Source organism: Pangasianodon hypophthalmus, chromosome 2 (assembly GCF_027358585.1).
Source record: "Pangasianodon hypophthalmus isolate fPanHyp1 chromosome 2, fPanHyp1.pri, whole genome shotgun sequence".
Classification (NCBI taxonomy): Eukaryota; Metazoa; Chordata; class Actinopteri; order Siluriformes; family Pangasiidae; genus Pangasianodon; species Pangasianodon hypophthalmus.
Genome location: NC_069711.1, coordinates 23,623,382 through 23,643,461, shown reverse-complemented (window position 1 = coordinate 23,643,461; position 20,080 = coordinate 23,623,382). Strand labels below are relative to the sequence as shown.

At 36.5% G+C, this 20,080-nt stretch overlaps 1 protein-coding gene across 2 annotated transcripts; it reads right to left on the bottom strand.

The window, feature by feature from the left end:
- Positions 1-993: 993 nt before the first annotated feature.
- il23r (interleukin 23 receptor) lies at positions 994-19,715 on the bottom strand. Of its 2 annotated transcripts, none has more exons than XM_026933593.3 (13): positions 19,114-19,715; positions 18,937-19,027; positions 18,559-18,831; positions 16,776-16,918; positions 16,482-16,644; positions 15,520-15,602; positions 14,448-14,652; positions 13,261-13,452; positions 12,907-13,002; positions 5,857-5,949; positions 4,701-4,788; positions 4,099-4,189; positions 994-3,064 (listed from the first exon to the last, which is right to left on the bottom strand). In XM_026933593.3, exons 2-13 carry the CDS (start codon positions 18,998-19,000, stop codon positions 2,468-2,470), a joined length of 2,088 nt encoding a protein of 695 aa, XP_026789394.3. In that variant the 5' UTR covers positions 19,001-19,027; positions 19,114-19,715; the 3' UTR covers positions 994-2,467. The 2 variants fall into 2 exon arrangements, with proteins under 2 accessions (XP_026789394.3, XP_026789399.3); XM_026933598.3 differs by having other exon boundaries at positions 13,261-13,449.
- Between the last annotated feature and the right edge of the window lie 365 nt (positions 19,716-20,080).

Here is a 20,080-nt window from a genome sequence, read left to right as displayed (position 1 = left end):
TCAACCCAAACCACTATCTGTAAGTTTTATGCCAACTCCATGCTGTAAACTGACAGCTCTTTAAACATCAATCCCTGACATTCATCTTAAAGTGGCGTGTTATTCTTCCATATTCTTCACTACTCAGACTTATTAACATTCATATTCTTTACAAGTTGTTGTTATGTCTTTTTATTTTGACTCTTTCAATATATAGCAATGCTTAATATGCAAATTTCCTAATCTTTCATACATCAAATGTTTTGAACTCATTGGGAAATTATTTTTGTTACCCTAGTTAGGGAATTTGCCACTAAAACAATTTCAGTAGTACTGTGTGGCAGTTATGGTGAAATAACGTGTTTAGTAAGAGCACATACTGTAGTGTGTTACACCTTCTCGCATGCTTGGCGTGAGAATTTTCTCAGGAAGTTATAAAAACTGGTTTGTGGGCCATGTGGTTCTGCAAAGTGTGAACATGACTAAAACAGTAGTGAAACAAGCCCCTAGCACAACAATCAAAAAGTCTGTAATTAATACACTAGCAGAGATTCAGTCTCACAAAAGAAACATAAAGAAGCATACTTCACATAAAAAAATAAATCAATACACATTATTCAATATCAGTCAATATCTGGACTGTTTAGGAAAAGGGATTTCATTTTGTCCCTGGCAGATGACTGAGCCAACACATCTGTATGAATGCTTTTCGCTTTCCATATCATTATGTGAGGCAATTTTCGAGAAGTCCAACCATAAAACCATAGACTGGTTAGAGAATGCAAACTTGTCAAAAGTTCATAAAGAATGAGTTAATTAAGTAGAACCAAACTACTACACATCATATGAGAAGATCGTTATTGTCCTGCTTTGTACAGTTTATAATTGTGCAGGTAAAAACTATGCATACATTGAGGTTTTCATGCTAAGAAAACAGCACTTAAAAACACTCATTGAAACATACAGAAGGTTCATCAAGGTACAAATTGAGAAGAACCTGTTAGAAGAATCAGCTTATATGTTTACACAGATTTATTACATCCAAAAGGATGACATAAGAAGTTTCAGGGCATTTTACATGAAAATGGACATTTTTCCACCCTTGATGTCTTCCAAAAGTTTCATTTTCGTCTTGAATTAAAATAAAAAAGAATACATTGAAAATGAATGTCATATCTGTGATGTACACCGATGAATATGATGACTTAATGATGAACAATAAAAAAAACCAATATGGTCTTACTCTTGAAAATTCATAACAATTCACAAAATTCAATTCATCGTATGATTTGTTTAGTATGAAATAGAATTCAGTTCTACCACATTGTCCTGACTTCTTTGAATTCATTTTTTTTTCATGAGATCAGGTTCTAAACTTGTACGTTATGGCATCCTTTCATCATTATACTTTAATGCCTTGTTTCCGTATTAAGTTATCTACAGTAGTGCAGAAGAGATACAATCGTATTTCTTAGGTACAAAATGAATGAACTGTGTTGATTTGTGTGGTGAAGGAGGTCTGCAATTCAGGGATGTCTCCCGGCCTTAACCACCTCAGTGGGTCATTGGTTATCTGATCTATATTCAGTCTCTACAAACCTCCAAAGTCATTTCACTCTCAACGTAACAACAGAAGATCTTTGAAAAATCATTCATGTACTTCCTCCTGTTAATAATCTTAGTCTTCTAATTCATTTGTAGGACTTGTGTGGAGTATTGTAGCTCTATCAATTATTAAAAAACAGACATTAATGCTTAAAATCAGTGCGACTTTTTTTTTATACCAGTTTCACTAGGGTTCTCAATTTTTTTGCAGCCAGGGACTTTACAATAAAATACACAGACTTCCTCAGCACAGATTTCTTTTATCAGCATAATCTACAGTAACTATTCAAATATTTCTTTTATCAGCATAATCTACAGTAACTATTCAAATCTTAGGCTACTTAATATTTTCTAGCTATTTATTGGAGTCAAATGGCTTTTCATTCTTGAATGTTCCGCACACACACAGCACATTTTATCCAAGTTGTCATTCTTTATAGCCCTACTTGTTTTTGAGTTATTCAAGTTTGGATTAAACTCACTGTATTCAAGTGATCTGTTAAACTGGCTAATAACTATAAGAACTCAGTAACAAATATACTGTAAATTGTGATGGGGGTTTTGACTGCCAACACTGTAACAAAAAAAACAAAAAACAAAAAACCTCTGGTGATCACTGGTGCACACTGCTGCTATAAAGAACCTCATGATGGCTATTTAGTTTGTGGTGCACTTAATTGTAAGACTGTGGCTGAGTGGTTAGGGCTCTGGCCTCCTTCTTGGAAGGTTATAAGTTCAACTCCAGCAAGCAGCTAATGTAAATGTTTGTTTCAGTTCCTGTATAATTTACATTTTATTACACATGACTGATGTAAGGGAACGTGAAATTTCACACTCAAGGATTTTCACACAGTTACAGTTGTGAACAGTTTTTGTAGACTTTTTAGAACGACTGCTTGTCAACCTGTACAGTGTGCAGACTTCTCTGGACTGCCAAAGGAGGTCTGTCATTAAAAAAAGGCTCTTTCAAGCACCTCACCAGGTCATTGGGTAACACTGTCTGGCTTTGGTGCTGGTTCTGATCACCATTTCCAGTTTCTGCAAACCTCCCATCTGTCCACATGTTTCCATCTAAAGCACTCGGAGTAAAAAAGGGAAATCCATCAACAAGATCCATAGATACAGGTCTTCCATCCACAGTCAAGCAGCTTGGCAGAGGTGCATGTATTCCTTGACTTGGAAAAAAATGTTGATCAAATGTATTGAAGACAGGCGAGGAGAAGACCACCCAAGGAGGCTCATCTTCTTCCTTCTCGATTACCTCACACGCCACTTCTGCTCCTTGAGAAATCGTGATTTGAGGTTTATATGGACAGACTGTCCAGTCTTGCACAACTGTCCTCTCCTCTGTGGTTACTTCTTTGTGTACAATAGGGTACGATTCCTTCCTTTCCACAGGTGGACTGTAGTCCTCAACTGGAGATAAGGGTGGGTCGTTGTCCACGGGTTGCCAGCACAGATCAGAACCACATCTCTCATCCTAAGAATAAAAACAAGCTTGATCAAGTGTATACACCAATAACAGCAGTGGACAGTTTTAAAACTGACTTTTAGGACATACAAAAATAGCATTTTGGTAACCTGTGGCATAAAAGGTTGAGCCATATTCCAAGCTTTTGAAGCCATATTCCAAGCTTTTTTTGGCCAAGCTGTTATTGCGTCATTTAGGCTGCTTTTACCCTAGCCAATTTTTTTCCCCTTCAAGGTACCCTCTGTGCTGATGTGAAAAAAAGCAGTCCTAGCTAGTATTGGCTATCTAAGTAGCCTAGTTTACTAGCTAGATTAGATGTATTATTGCCAGTAATAAAGGTTAAATAAAGATTGTTTTGATCTTGGTGATTGGAAGGAGGCTGTTTGTCTTCACTGAAGAAAATCATGAGAAGAGGAATTGCTTGTACGATTTATGAATGCAACCAATGGAACGGTCACATAAATAGACAAGTTTCGTATAGTTCCATAAACCTCTCATCAAAAACTGAATGAATTTAACAAGGGTTAGATAGTTGGATTTTGTTCACTTTCATCAAAGCACAACTGCTAACCTCACCTCTATTCCCAATCGCAAAATTTATACTTTTTTATATGAATCAAGGAATTGTTACAAAATCAGCAGAATGAGATGTTGAAAATGGCAGAATTAAGCAAAGTTTGTGTTTAAATGAAAATATTCAAGCAGATCCAGCATTTTTCCTGGTTTAAGCATTTGCCTTGGAATACATCAACACTTAAACATGCATAAAGTATTACAGTGATAAATTATTTAAAAAAAAAAAAAAAACGGTTCATTGATAAGGGTTCCTAGCTTCCTAAAGTGGTTCGATTTGTTCTGCATAGACTCTTGAATTAGAAACTGAAGAACTCTAGATTAATTCGAGATTAATGTTGCTGATCAATTTATTGCTAATTAAATTAGCAAATTTCCATAATCCAAGACAAACCTGAAATCCTAGGAAGTGAGATTACAGACATTCTAAAGCAACAAGACCTCTAAAAGCATGTAGAATGTGAAGGTACCTTCAGTAATTTGATGGCATTGCTGTTTCCAAGCTTAGGTAAATTCTGAAAAAGCCAAGAGGGTCCCACTGACACAAACGCCTTCCTTATTCTCCAAAAAAAAAAAAAAAAAGAAAAGAAAAACTAGTGTAAGTATTTACAAAGGCACAGTATAGAACTAATAAACAACATATACAATACAATATTCCAAGGGTAAAAGAGTTAGTTGGGAAGTTTGCACCTTGAATAAATGGAAATTATCATTTTACTATGCAGACACTATCCATGTAGATTATACAAGAGATTTTTCATGGCCAAATGCCAAATTCAGTACCGCATTACATCACCTTGTATTACAAACTCCTTCAATACCTTAGATGTGCCCCAAGTGTCACCATTCACAGGTTAAGAACATTTCTATTTTCCTGTGCTTATAAATAAGCTAGAAGCTAACATAGCACTTTTAATCTCTCTTCTTAGCATCACACTTTTAATTTGCACTTTAGTCTATTTTATTTAACTTAATGATATTATTCTTGCCTTTTATGATTACCGTTCATTTTATTTAAATGTCTTATACATATATAAATATATATGCCTTGCCTTCCCTTGCCTTGCCTTACCTTTGTCGTGTACATTTAAAGTACATTAGATTCACAATAATAATGATAGGAACCGCGGTTATGAGGCAAATCCCGACTACCAGTCCATCTGAAAAAGAACACAGGGGTTTGTTTGACTTGGTAGCAAGTATCTCTATGATGTATTGAACTGAGCTTGCAGTATTAAGCTTATGTACGTAAAGAAGAGTACTTTCACCACATATCTATAGCTATTCAGATATGTGGTACTACCTGGTTTCAGGACATAGATCTGAATCTTAGTAGTAACGTATAGCTGAAATCATTTATAACTTCACTCAAAATACTGCAGATGGAGTGGCCCTTGATGGATCAGTGACCCATCTGGAAACCTGGACGCCTTCATGAAAGCTTGACTGCTCACACCATAAAGTGCTCTCTACTTTTCAATGAGTAATATTTATTTATAGTAATACAGTAATATTTGCTTTGGATCAATAAAAAAGACACATTATTTGGTTAAATCTATAACACTGACCATACAGTTTTCTGTTTTGACAAAGTAAATACATCAGGAATTTTAAAAATCGCTTATATCCTAACATTAGCTGGCTAGTTCTTTCAAAATGAGTTTTTGCCACTTTGTAGCTTGATTACACCAAAGGTCAAAAATGACATAATTCCCACTTCCAATAATGGCTATTGCTAAATAATGGTGTGTGAATTCTGTTATGTGAACTTCTGTTTTTTTGGGTGCACTATGTGACCAATGTTTTTTTTTTCACCTTAAGATACTATTAAGCTTAAGAAGATGATTTATTACTGTATATGTAGAATAAAGTACTGTAAAACATTAGGAACATACTGTATACAACAGGGAATGGTTTATAGTGAAGCTAAAAGCAAAAATATTGTGTTGATGGCATAGTGGGCTGTATGGGTAGGGTTTTTTTTCCAGGAACTCCACTGGTTATGATAGATTTTGTGAAAACTGTTTAATTCTGACTGGGATTGCATTTAATTTGTCTTTGTAGAACTTTGTGTACATAAAGATTTTTGTGATTGTAGGAATATCAGTGAGGGTGCTGCTATTCTTGACGCATTTATACATGACAAATAAATGGATCTACAGAAGGTCCTGATAGTTGTTGCTAAATCTCCAAAAAAATCCATATTAATAGACAAAATACAGACTTACCTTTTGTTTTTTCTGGAGCAGATTGCACTTTTAAGATCTTCATATGAGGGGCAATATTATTCTTCTCCAAATCTGTGGGTATTGTGTCAGTGCCTGTAAATAGAGGAAAGGTCAATTACATTTTATATTGCAACATTTTATATCAGTGCAACTAAGAGCGTTTGTGATTTTGCCTTTATACACCACCACAATGGATTTGAAATAAAACAATCAAGATGTGATCAAAGTGTAGACTTTCAGCTTCACTTTAAGAGGTTCCACAAAAATATGGCATTTACCATTTAGGAATTACTAGTACTTCCATTTTCAGGGGCTCAAAGGTATTTGGACAATTGACTGACAAAAAGTTAATTGACCAGGTGCGGTCTATTCCCTTGTTACTTCAAGACAAAAGAAGCAGATGAAAGGTCTGGAGTTGATATCAGGTATTGAGTTGGCATTTGGCAGCTGTTCGACTGGAGCTACCAATATGAAGTCCAAGGAGATCTCAATGCAAGCGAAGGACGCCATCATTAGGCTGAAAAAACAACATAAATCTATAAGAGAGATAGCAAAAACCTTAGGTGTGGCCAAATCAACAGTTGGGTACATTCTTAAAAAGAAAGAAAGCACCAGTGAGCTCAACATCGAAAGGCCTGGAAGACCATGGAAGACAACTAAAGTGCATTCAGATCAGGTGACGCACAAGCCTATAGTACATCCAGAGCGGACCTGAAGAGGGGCATCAAGAAGGCCAAGCTAGACTACAAGCTGAAGGTGGAGGAACACTTTGTCAATTCCGACCCCCGACGCATGTGGCAGGGCATTCAGGCCATCACAGACTATAAGCCCAGTAACTCCACACCGGCAGTCATGAATGTGTCCTTCCTCAACGAGCTAAATGACTTTTACGCCCGCTTTGATAAGGGCAACAAGGAAAAGGCTGCCTATACAGAACCCTCTGATGACCATCAGACCCTCACACTCTCCTCCGCTGACGTCCATAATGCACTGAGCAGAATCAACGCACGCAAGGCTGCTGGCCCTGATGGCATACTTGGACGTGTGCTCAGAGCATGCGCTGAGTAGCTGGCAGGCGTCTTTACAGACATCTTCAACCTGTCCCTTGCCCAGACAGTAGTACCAGCGTGCTTCAAGACCACCTCCATTGTGCCAGTGCCGAAACACTCCTCTCCAGCGTGCCTAAATGACTATCGCCCTGTAGCACTCACACCCATTGTGATGAAGTGTTTTGAGCGACTGGTCCTGGCTCACCTCAAGACTTGCCTGCCCCCCACACTGGACCCTCACCAATTTGCCTATCGAAGCAATAGAAGCACAGAGGATGCTGTGTCCACAGCACTGCACTGTGTGCTCTCCCACCTGGAGAACAAGAACACATACGCAAGGATGCTGTTTGTTGATTTCAGCTCAGCATTCAATACAGTCATTCCCTCCAAGCTAATCACTAAGCTTGGGGATCTTGGCATCAGTCCCTCCCTCTGCACCTGGATCATGGACTTCCTGACCAACAGACCTCAGAATGTTAGGTCAGGCCACAACTGCTCCACCACCATCACAGTCAACACTGGCGCACCCCAGGGCTGTGTGCTGAGCCCGTTCCTCTACTCCCTGTTCACTCATGACTACAAGCTTGTGTATGGATCTAACTCCATCATAAAGTTTGCAGATGACACCACGGTGATTGGGCTCATCAGTGACAACGATGAGTCTGACTACAGGGCAGAGGTGGAGCACTTAGCTGCATGGTGCGCTGACAATAACCTGCTTCTCAACACTAGCAAAACCAAGGAGCTCATTGTGGACTTCAGGAAGGAGAAGAGCGTGCCACATGATCCCATCCACTTCAATGGCATGGCTGTTGAACGTGTCTCCAGCTTCAAGTTCCTAGGGACCCACATCTGAGAACCTGTCCTGGTCAACCAACACCTCCAGCCTGATCAAGAAGGCCCATCAGCGCCTCTTCTTCCTGAGGACACTAAAGAAAAACCGCCTCTCCGCTGACATCCTGAGCAACTTCTACCGCTGTGCGATTGAGAGCATCCTTACCAACTGTATCACGCTACAGGAGCCTCAAGACCAAAACCAGCAGGTTTAGGAACAGCTTTTTCCCTACAGCTGTCTCCCTACTGAACTCTGTCCCCCACTGAACTGTATATAACTATATCTAACTGTATATACATATCTGTATATATTGTTCATACCTCATCTCTGTACTTGTACATATTGTTCTTACCAGGTCTTTCAGTTGCCCATCTGTACATTAGTATAGCACATCTGTAGATTAGTTGATACTACATCTGCATATTAGCATTAGTATAGCATCTGTATATTGTACATATTACATCTGTATATATCTTAATTTAATTCCACTTATCTCTCACTGCCCTTGTCTGTACATAACTGCTCTTAACTGTACATTCTGTTTATTTACTACTGATTTTACATACTGTTTATATTGTACATTCCATTATTTACTACTGTTTATACATACTGTTTATATTGTACATTCTGTTTATTTACTACTGTTTATACACACTGTTTATACTGTACATACTGCACTTGCTGCTTTTTGCATTACTGATTAGATGCTAAACTGCATTTCGTTACTCTGTATTTATACATGTGTAATGACAATAAAGTTGAATCTAATCTAATCTAAAAAAGTGGATGATCGCAGAATCCTTTCCTTGGTGAAGAAAAACCCCTTCACAACATCAACAGAAGTCAAGAATACTCTGGAGAAGGTAGGCGTATCAGTGTCAAAATCAACAAGGTGCAAACCACTGGTAACATTCAAGAACAGGAAAGCCAGATTAGACTTTGCCAGAAAACATCTAAAAAAAGCCTCCCATGTTCTGGAATAAGATTCTTTGAACTGAAGAAACCAAGATTAACTTCTACCAGAATGATCGGAAGAGAAAAGTATGGCGAAAGAAAGGAACAGCTCATGATTCAAAGTATACCACATCATGTGTCAAACATGGTGGAGGCAGTGTTACGGCATGGGCATGTATGGCTGCCAATGGAACGGGCTCACTGGTGTTTATTGATGATGTGACTGCTGATAGAAGTAGCAAGATGAATTCTGAGGTGTATAGGGCTATACTCTCTGCTCACATTCAGCCAAATGCTACAAAACTGATAGGATGGCGCTTCACAGTGCAGGTGGATAATGACCCTAAACATACTGCGAAAGCAACTCAAGACTTTTTGAAGGCAAAAAAATGGAATATTCTTCCATGGCCAAGTCAGTCACCTGATCTCAACCCAATAGAGCATGCTTTTCACTTACTGAAGACAAGACTGAAGGCAGAAAGACTCACAAACAAGCACTGAAGGTGGCTGCAGTGAAGGCCTGGCAAAACATCTCCAGGGAGGAAACTCAGAATTTGAGTTTTGAGAACATGGGCTCCAGACTTCAGGCAGTCACTAACTGCAAAGGATTTTCATCCAAGTATTAAAATTATGGTTATATTTACAATTATGTCACTTTGTCCAAATACCTTTGAGCCCCTGAAAATGGACGTACTTTGCTGAAAATGGCTGTAATTACTAAATGGTAAATGCCAAATTTTTGTGGAACCTCTTAAAAAGATGCTAAAACTTCGATCACATCTTGATTGTTTTATTTCAAATCCATTGTGGTGGTGTATAAAGCCAAAATCACAAAAACTCTGTCATTGTCCAAATACTTCCAGACCTAACTCATATACTATATATATATATATATATATATATATATATATATATATATATATATATATATATATATATATATATATATATCTCCCATCTGAACTGACACTGATATGTTGGTAAACAGTCCATTATATTCTGAGGGGAAAAGGCTTCTTGATTTCAGTTGATGAAACTAAACTGAAAAAGTATTGAGTCCTGAGTTTAAAAGCAGAGCAATAAAATATAGATGAAATTTAAAAGGGCATGTCGAGGAAGTCATATTTCTGGGTATGCGTATCACGGGTAATTAACAGCTTAACAGATATGTTAAGCTGTTAATATAACCTGTTAATGACCAAACTCTACAACAAGTGGTTATAATAAACGAAAAAAAAAAATCAGTTTGTATTAAAAATATGAGGCATTCATAGTATCCTGAAGACACTGAAGACAATCTTTGTATTTTATATTTATATTGTTTATCCTGTGAGAAGCAGTAATAGTTGCTAGAGATGTCCTCCTTAAGAGATCACTTCCTCCATTACTTAAGAGAAATCTAATCCTATCTGAATAGTACTCCAAATTTAGAGGGCTATTAAAATGCTGAAAATACATATGTTTACTTCCAGAACTCCAGCCATGTGCAGTTACATTTCTTTCATGAAACAACTGACATATGTAATATATAATCATAGTTACACATATAATTATACTGTATATGGTTATACAATTAAGTGATCCATAAAGTGTTTCTCCAACACAGAAATGAGTTACTCCTTATTTTACAAATCTCCACGCTCCATTTATCACTTTTCGCTGAAGGCACCAATACAGGGCACATGATTATTTTGCTTATTTACATACAGACTATCATGCTGCTTAGGAAGTGCGTACAGGAATTGAAAATACTGAACTATTTAAGGGTAGCTTAATGCACTAGTTGTTAGAGCTCTGTACACAACATACCTCACGGAATACAGAGCACAAGACACATAAAAATACCTAATACCTAAAAATACTGGAGCATAACAGTTATTCTTAGCTGTATGTCTCTATAATGAGTACAGAACAGAATGCTTATAGACATGTTTAGGCAATAGTGAGCTGATAAAGTTTAACGGCTTGTTTGGAACAGTTCTTCTGTACTGAATGACACATCATCCGTTTGGTGCCTCTACTTCCTGTTACATGTTAAACCACATGTTAAAAACAGCAGCTTACTGACACAGTCCACTGAAACGCCTCGACTGCAGTGAGGACACGGGCCTGTCCAACTGAAGAAAAGAGTTTAATCTGTTCCATCACCTATGAAATCATACTGCTTGGAAAATATTTGTATTAAACATACTAAACAAGTTTGCTTTGTCTAATAAGACTTTGATATTCTTTTTGACTGTGACTCAGTAGATTTTTTTTTTGTATTATAAAATTTATAAAAATTTTACCACAACCCTGCCACATTTGATGGAATGTTCTGGCAGTCTTTATACTAGCCAATTTTTTTCTCACACTCTTAAGCTGAAATGAGACATAACTACTCAGTAAAGCCATCAGACGGGTGATTCACACATTCAGGTTACTGGAAGTGGATGTAAACTTTCTCAGTATATGGTGGAAAAACCTGCTGTCACAATGTGGGTTTGAGTCTCTACACCAAAGGCAGGTAAACTCTTTCCATTATCCATGTGTGATTCAGTTCCACCTATAGATTTAATAGGAATTTTACAGGCAAAACAGGGCAGCAAATATTGATTGATTCATTTGTTTACTGATGTTAATGTAATGAGGTAAAGTGGCGTGATAAACGTGCATATTCACATGCACAGTTGTTAAAACCATACACCACATCACACTTCCTCCCCCACAATCCTTTGCCCCCCTCCTCCACACACGCTGCATGCAAACACCCAAAAGCACAGAGCCTCAAAATAACATGTATAATGATGTCTATGTTTGATAAGTCTTTGATAGAGAGCGTAGTCAGTCATCATAACATCTACCTGAGTTCTCAAGTACTCTACCAGCCAAGCATGTTTATTACTAAAAATTATACTATTATAAGTTTAAAATTTTAAAGTTTAAAAGTTTAAAATTAAAGTTAGATCAATTTGCCAACATTCAGTGCAACTGGAAGATGTTTGTAATGATCTGTTTTAATTCTTACATACAGTGTTCATATGTTCCCTCATTAACAGTGCCTGTGACTGCTATTTTTAGTTACTCGCTCCAATTTTTAACACACTAGATGTAGCTAATCAAGCCTTCATAAGCATCAGAATCAAGTGTGTATGACTTGGTTTGCAAGAAAACTCTACATTTTAAAGTTGCTGGATATAAGAGATAGTCTCTCTTTCACTCTCTCTGGTAGAAAAGTGCTATTGCAGGCGACTCATGGAACGTGGGCTGTGATGCATCATTCTCTACCACATGAATTAATCTGAGTAGCAAATCAGTGCACATTAAAGCCCTATTTATGGCTGTACCCCTAACCGCATGGTACACACTAAAAAGTATGCCTAAACAGTTAGCCAGCTAACTTGCTCCTGTCTGTGTATCACTGATCAGATACACCAACATCACAGTGTAACTTTAGAGCCAACAGATCAAGATAGCCAGCTAATGACAGCTACGTACCTAAAACATAAGCCCTTGTGGTAAGGGAAAAGTTTTGATCCACAGTGATCCCTCAGTATGCTATTTGTGTCTGTAACTGGTGGTGGCAAGCTAGCTGGTTAACTTTAGTGAGCTAGCTAAAAGATGGTGTGGAGAACAAAACTCTCTGGTTGTTTGTGGTGTGTGTATTTTTTATGATCTAATCTGTGTTCTTATTTTGTTACCTGATCTGAATTGTGCTGTCTGGCCTGACTTTTTAGCAATCTAGTTAACATTAGTGGGTTGCTCACTACCGTGAGCTATGTATAAAGCCATGATGTGTGATGTATCTAGAATCATGTGTGTTGTATCCAACCGAAAAATGTACCCAAATGCTCTGACTGTGAATTATTATTACAAGATTGCAAGAGCGACTCACAGCACATCATATTTTAGTTCTCTCTGGACTCAATAATGATGTTTTTTAAATATATATATTTTTTCTTTTACAAAACTGTATGCCCTAAAGTTTTAAATGAAAAATAAATAAATAAATAAAATAATAAAAATAAAAAAACACCTACTGCTGCAAACTTTTAGTTTTTAGTCCTTTTAAACCCTTTTGCTCAGTGACAATAAGAACATTGCTGTCAGTTATTTCTTTTAAAAACCTTTACAATACAATATAAAAGACATAAGGAGTATGAAATTTCACAATACAGAGTAACATTGAGGTATATCTGTAAATGCAAAGTTAAAAAAAAAGGAAGAAAATACCTTTCTTGGCCATATGGATTTGTTTAATAGAAGGACATGACACTCTGTCACTGCTCTCAACATAGAGAGAAATGTTACACAGAGATGACTGTGTAGCTGAAATTTGGGGGGAAAAAAATTAAAACAGAGTTCATAATGTTACATCTTTTTCAACATCAACATCAAGAATACATATGGTGGATTCTACATATTCATAAATATGTATGAATATACATACATATATATATATATATATATATATATATATATATATATATATATATATATATATATATATATACTTGCCAGCTCAGTCAATACACATTACAAGATGCTTTTAGGGACGTGTGCTGGTTTTGGAGGATTTACTCTTACCCTGAATGTATACTGAGTTGTAGTTCTTTTCATTTCTCTTCCACTGCACTTGAAGTGGAGTGCATTGCCACTGAACTACAAAACCCAGCATTTGCTCAGAAGTCCTATCTGGGAAGTGAGGTGAGTCCCACACAAGGGTTATGCCGCCCCCTGCTGCATAGCTTGAGTTTATTTCTGGAGATGGTATGCCTGCTGAATTTACAAAATTTGATTTTACTTTGATTTGATTCATGCCTACAATAAAAAGTAGCCTATAATTTGAATTAGATGCAGTTCATGACAAAAATAGCACAGAACAACTCCTTAAATACACAACCATAATCACATAACCATTAACTCATTTGGTGACAGATCTGATTGATCACAGCATAATTATTCAACTGGATATGTGAATAGGCAATTAAATGGTCCAATTAACCAATGACAACAATGTTATATATTATCTAGCCTACCACGCCATTTCAAACATAATAACAGAGTAAAGTGTCTTGCATAATTATTCACCTGCTTGAACTTCTGCACATTATGTAGTGTTTAAACATGAAACTGAAATGCACTTAATTAGGATTATGTCATGAATCTGCACAGGATATCTTATGACAGTGAAGTGGAGGGAAAATCATTATAGTTCATATTTTTTTTTAAATACTTGTGGTTGCATAAATATTCACCCCCTTTGGTGGTTGCTTCGCTGACTAATGCTTTACCTGGTGGATGGCCTCTTTTCTTGACATTCCCCTCCCCATTTCCTTTCAAAGTTGGGCATCTGCCAATTCCCACCCACCAGCCAGCTTTGCCCTATCATAAGACAGCTACCAACCTGGGAAGGTGAAGGCTAACACGTGCTTCCTCCGAGACACGTGAAACCAGGCAACTGCATCCTTTTGAACTGTTGCTCACATTCACCAATGTTACTTTAACGTTATGGGCTATTTTGTGTAGATTGAAATCCCAGTTAAGTCCATTTCAGTTCCAGCTTTTAACAAAATCTGGAAAGGTTCAAGCCACTGTAGGTGTAGTGCGACATCAGTCAAGATACATACTGAGATAAATGTATGCTGATGTTTTTTTTTTTCTTTTTAAAAAAAGGAATCGTTTGAACCACAGACCTGCTGTATAACTGCATATAAACCAGTCCAAGCTCTACAAGTCTTAGGCTGTATACATTCTGTCCTAAAATGTCTCACCTGAACAGGTCAGTCTCACTGAAGCTGGAGGTGAACTTCCTGCTGATGTAACTGCACTGACATTCAGCTCTGTCACCTCCAGGGGCAGCTGAAGTGTGTACTGCGTAACAGCCGATGAGCAATTCAGAATGTGTGTAGTGCCCTTCTCTTTATAGACTATTTCATAATGGTGCAAGACTCCTTTGGAGTCCTCTGTACCTAAAGGCTAGGGATGAGTCAAGTGTTAACCACAAGTCACATGTAAGCCATTTAAAAGAGGAATATTTTTAGGTCGCACATGCTAAGAAACATTTTCTTAGTACTAGACCTAATTTTTAAAGAGGTCAAAGATTAACAACTTCAAACTAAGCCTGAAATATTAAAAAAAATATCAACTGCACTGATTGAAATGTTTATGAAGTGATACATACTAATTAAATGCTATAATACATCTAACATTAGCTAGTTTGTTAGTGAACCTGGCTAGCTAGTAAAGACAAGTCTAGTAAAGTTAAGATGTAACATTAGCTAAAACTAACTACTTAGATAGCAAGTAGCAACTTACAGTATAGCTTAGCTGTATATTGAAATGGCAAGTACGTATTTAGCAAACCTAGCCAGCTACCTACAAAAATCACTGAAGTAGATGGTTTAGCTAAAGTGGTTATCTCTCTGCTTATAGGGATTTGACTTTACTGCTAGCCAGGCTAACTAAGAAGCTAGCTAAAATTAGGCTAATGTAATGTCATGTAATTAAAACCAAGCATAAGCAAGCTAAGTGAATGGTTTATTGGATAAACCAGTAGCTAAGTTTGATAGCAAGCTACCATTAGGCTACCAATTATGTAATTAAAACCAGTGGCCTGGTATAATGTCAGTTTAATTATATTGTGTATTTGACATGGGTAGCCAGGTTCTAGCATTTGCCTGTAGTGTAACCGGTGCTGTTTGTGTTTTTGTCCCATAGAGGACGCAGTGTGACTTCAGTTTGCCTTTCCATGTCTAATCATGAAAGACGTGCTGTGAAACTGTAGCTGTGGCATGCACATGGTTTCAGTAGCTCTTTTAATTACATCTCACTGTAAATACCAACCTTCCACATGACAGTCACATTCTGAGTGTCGCTCTGTTCATTTCTCATGATTATCCTCCACACATCGAGCTTGGTCGAGGGTGCTGAGGAAGAGCAATAAAATGAAATCAGTAATCAAAACAGAGATCATTTAAAAAACAAATTTAGTAAAAAAGTTAATTGAAGAGGTTTATCACAAGGAGAAAATGTGTAGTGACTCTAAATTGGGGTGCAATCAAACCCAATCTTCTTTATTAATTAAAATGTTTTAGAAATTGTATTATTTTTGCATTAATTTGTGAATCTGTTTAACATCTCATGCTTTTTCATGAATTGTCCATTATAGATTATAAAAAATGTGCATTTTAGTCCCACAATGTACACTCAACCCTGTAACCTGAATACACTGACTTCTATGAAATATTTATAATATTCCACATGCAGCATGTTCAAGAGGAAGTTCAAGAGGAATCCAAATTTCCTGAAGATCATGATAAGAAGAAAAGTAGTTCTTTCTTTCTTTCTTTCTTTCTTTCTTTTTTAATATTATGTTGTGATATTGACTGAGAAGTTCACTTTGGTGAAGCCCTGTTACCCAAATTATAGATTAAATTAAATTATTAATTTAAAAAATGTAAGTAAATCATTGTCCGTAATGTCACTAATTTAAGGGCAGAATCCAGCCATCATTAGTAAAGAAAACTTGTAAAAAAAAAAAACTACATAAATAAATAAAAATAACTTGTTGCCTGAGACGGGAGATGGGGCATGTTTTCTTAGACTCAGTTTAATGTTTATGCGTTATGAGGGCTAAATAACACCACAATCATGGAATCACAATTCCTTTCACAATTTTTGTGGTGTACATGTACCAAATTTCTGTGGTGTACATGTACCAAAACATATACTGATATAAAGAATAAAAAATCTGTTAAGCAGGGTCCTTAGTGTGAGTATAGCGTATACATTTGAACTGCCTTTACCTTTTCCAGGGCTTCTCTGAGTGAGCAGCTCACTCCACAAGCTGCAGTTATACTTCATTGAAACTGTGCAGACTCTGAGCTCAAACTGATATAATGTCAGCGGCTCCAACTTCTCCGGCAATACAAGTGTCCCACTGTGAAGCTGAGTCACATTTCCCTCCATCTAATCAAATATAAAGAGAAAAATTGCCTCCAGCTTTTTCAGCTTCTAACGAATAAGCTGCTTTGAGATGTGATCGTGTGTAGCAATAATAAAGCAGTGACAATCCTGTGGTCAAAACATGCAGCTCTTACCCAGCCTGAAGCACCATATGTTCTTCGAAACCTCAGACTGGGTTTCAGATTCTCCATATCGTCTGAGCTGTGCCAGTGGATGGTGGGGGAAAGGGAGCCTTTTGCGAATGCAATCTCTTTAATTTGTGGAGGACTTGGAATCACTACAAAGAGTTGAAAAAGGGACAAAAGTAGTACATTTTCTTTAGTCTTGGAAACTCCTTACAATCCAGGATTATTTTCCAGCTATTCATCTTAAATCATATTAAGTAATTATGAATTATTCTGTAACTACATTCAGAATCAAATCAGTGCTCTAAGGGAATCAAAAGTCAGAAAGTGGTAATGCTTTGCATTAATATTACCTTAATGTAGCTAACATTACTTATTGCATTTGTTAACATTAACATAACCTTAAGCATAACCTTAAGTATAACAAAGTAACACGTTAACACCTGTACTAATTAATGTTCATGTCTAAATGTTAATGTCTTTAAGCGTGTGATGTAACACTAAAGACTCACTACGACATTTCTTTATGCAATACACTGTGTATAATGATAATAAAGTTATCTTTTAAATTTTAAGTGCATACACCTGTGATATTTATTCCATTCATGATTAAAAATAAGTCCATACAATAACACAAATTAAATGACAGTATGTTACAAAGTGTTGATAATTGATTGAAGTCAGGCCTCTAGGTGTAAATGCTGGCAACCACTATTTATTTATTTATTTATTTATTTATTTTCATTTAACCACTGTGATCATATTTAATAATTCATATTGGTTATTGCAGAATTATTACTACTCATGGATGGTATAAATATTGGTTACTGCAGGTGTTTTATTTGGCTTACTTGATTCATTATATTAAAAAAAACATTATATACAACATAAACATGAATTATAGTTCATTAATCCTGAAGTTAATTTGTTAATGATAAATAATGAAGCAAATTATGTTTGTTAAGGGAACCTTAATGTATAAAGTTACACAGAAATGTTTGGTTTCTGTAGTACTTATATTGTAAATTTATTTCATATATCAGTTTTACTCAGTAGAAGAGAATGACATGTTTCTGGGCTTTTCACTATCAAAAGAGATTACATTATACTAGATACCAATCTTATTCACAAAGAGCTGGAGTGGCTGCAGGTTTCTGTTTCTGCACCTGTTCCGTCAGTTGATCTTTATCCTCAGTTGACTATCAGGTCTGGCTCCTGTTTGGTTGGAATGAAAACCTGCAGCCACACCTTTCATGGATTAGTTTAAGCAGAGTATAAACCTCAATAAACCTAGAAAAGCCAGAGATGGTCAGATTGCACTGATCTATTGCGTTTTAACCACTCTTTGCTCTCATTTATAATCAGAGAAAGGAGTCAAGGAAGCATAGCAACACTACCCTCGTTGGTAATATACTAAATAGACTTTAGAGCCTACCGATTTTTTAGATAATATAATGTAATAAATTAAAATGATTACACAGATAATTATGACAAGCTCACTTACCTCTTAGTTCGCAGTTGAGTTAGACAAACACAAGGTAAACAAATCAAACAAACATAAGGTTTTTCACCAGGCCATAATGGATGTTAATAATAGATAAGGCTTGGAACCGAACTCTGTCGAATGGTAGATTTCAAAGAGTTGAACTATCTCCTAAATTAATTACTGCTATTATCCTCCAGCCAAAATTTGAAAACCTATACATTTGAACAAAAATATTCCAACAACTTTAAACAGTATCCCGAAGGCCACCATGATGCAGAGAAAGTAATTGAAAAAAGAGAAACATACGGTTAGCCATGATGTCCCGTCCACACACAATGTGAGACCTTCCTCCCTGTTCCACAGCACAGTAGAGCCAGGATTTTGGTTCGTTCACAACCACTTGTGCTGTCACATTGAAACAGCTGGTCTTTCTTAGAACTTCCTTTCCATTAAACTTTATGATGAAGAGCCTGCCACATTTCACAGTGTCAGATCGACAGTGTACAGTCAGGTTGGAGCCAATAGGAATGATGCCTTGATCTACTGTCAGCTCTCCAGTACATGCCACTCTATAACAGTCTAAGAGATGTGAGACAGAGGGTCTAATATCAGAATGTACAATAGACACACGCAGCTGTAATAACTTAAAATGATTATGCAGATAATCACGACAAGCTCACTTACCCCTTAGCTCACAGTTGAGTAGTAAAAGAAGGACAAGTCGCAAGGCTTGTGTGAAGATATCCATGTGTCATGATTTTCTCTCGCTGACTCTCTAACACATATCATACAGTACATCAAAAACATCCACCTTCTCACTCTTCGCAACCATGTAAAGCTATCCACATCACAGTGACTTACCATATCTCTGCTTTTCCTCTTCCTCTGATAATCTGATCATCTCAGACTTTGCTCTGTTCGACTGGCCCATATGTGCATTGAAAAACCACGTGTCTTGGACTGTCACGTATGATAAAAAAAAAGAAGCAAGTATAACCTAAATACTTTAAGCAAGACTGTGAGTTTTCTCAACCATCATGTGCAGTCCTCTGATGTCATTTCGCTCAGAGGCAAAATGTTTAGCACTTTCTCAGAGTCTGTGTTCTCTTTTTAGGGGAGGTGACCTAGTTTTGTGGTTTTTATATTTGTTTGAACTTTAAGAGTCTGACTTTGCACATGAGTGTCCCACTTTATCAACCTCTACGTGCAGTCAACATATAGTTTTCTGGGTGAGAACCGACTAACACTTAATGAAAATTATAGTTACTGGAGGACTATCAACAATAGTCCAATGAGCAATAACAATGGAGGACTATTAACCACAATTTCTGATGTTTTGCAAATTCTGTGACCACACGATAATACACAGATATGTTAGATCACAGGTTCTAACAGTAATATTTCCACAGCACTTTTACGTTTCTCCTCAACACGTCAAGTGTGAAATTAAAATAAATACTTTGAGCAGGCTCAGAACCATAAGGGAAAATAATATTTGTAAATACTATTAATACTTTTAACTATAATGCATATCAAGAAAAAAAGAACAAAATATTATTAAAAATATTTTAATAACTAATAAACTAATAAATCCCATACAAATTAAGAATTTACTCTATGTCGCCATATCAGTGTAGTTTAATCAGTATTTAGCAAAAGCCAGTAGTCTTGATTAGACTCTAGTGAAGACACTCTGTTTAAATCATTAACAGTTTTTTCCCCATATCTTTTACTAAAAATTCTCATGAAATTTTGTCTTTACTGAGATAAGCACAATATCTGGGAAAGTCATATTATCCATTGTGATCAGTGTGTTCGAAGTAAGGAA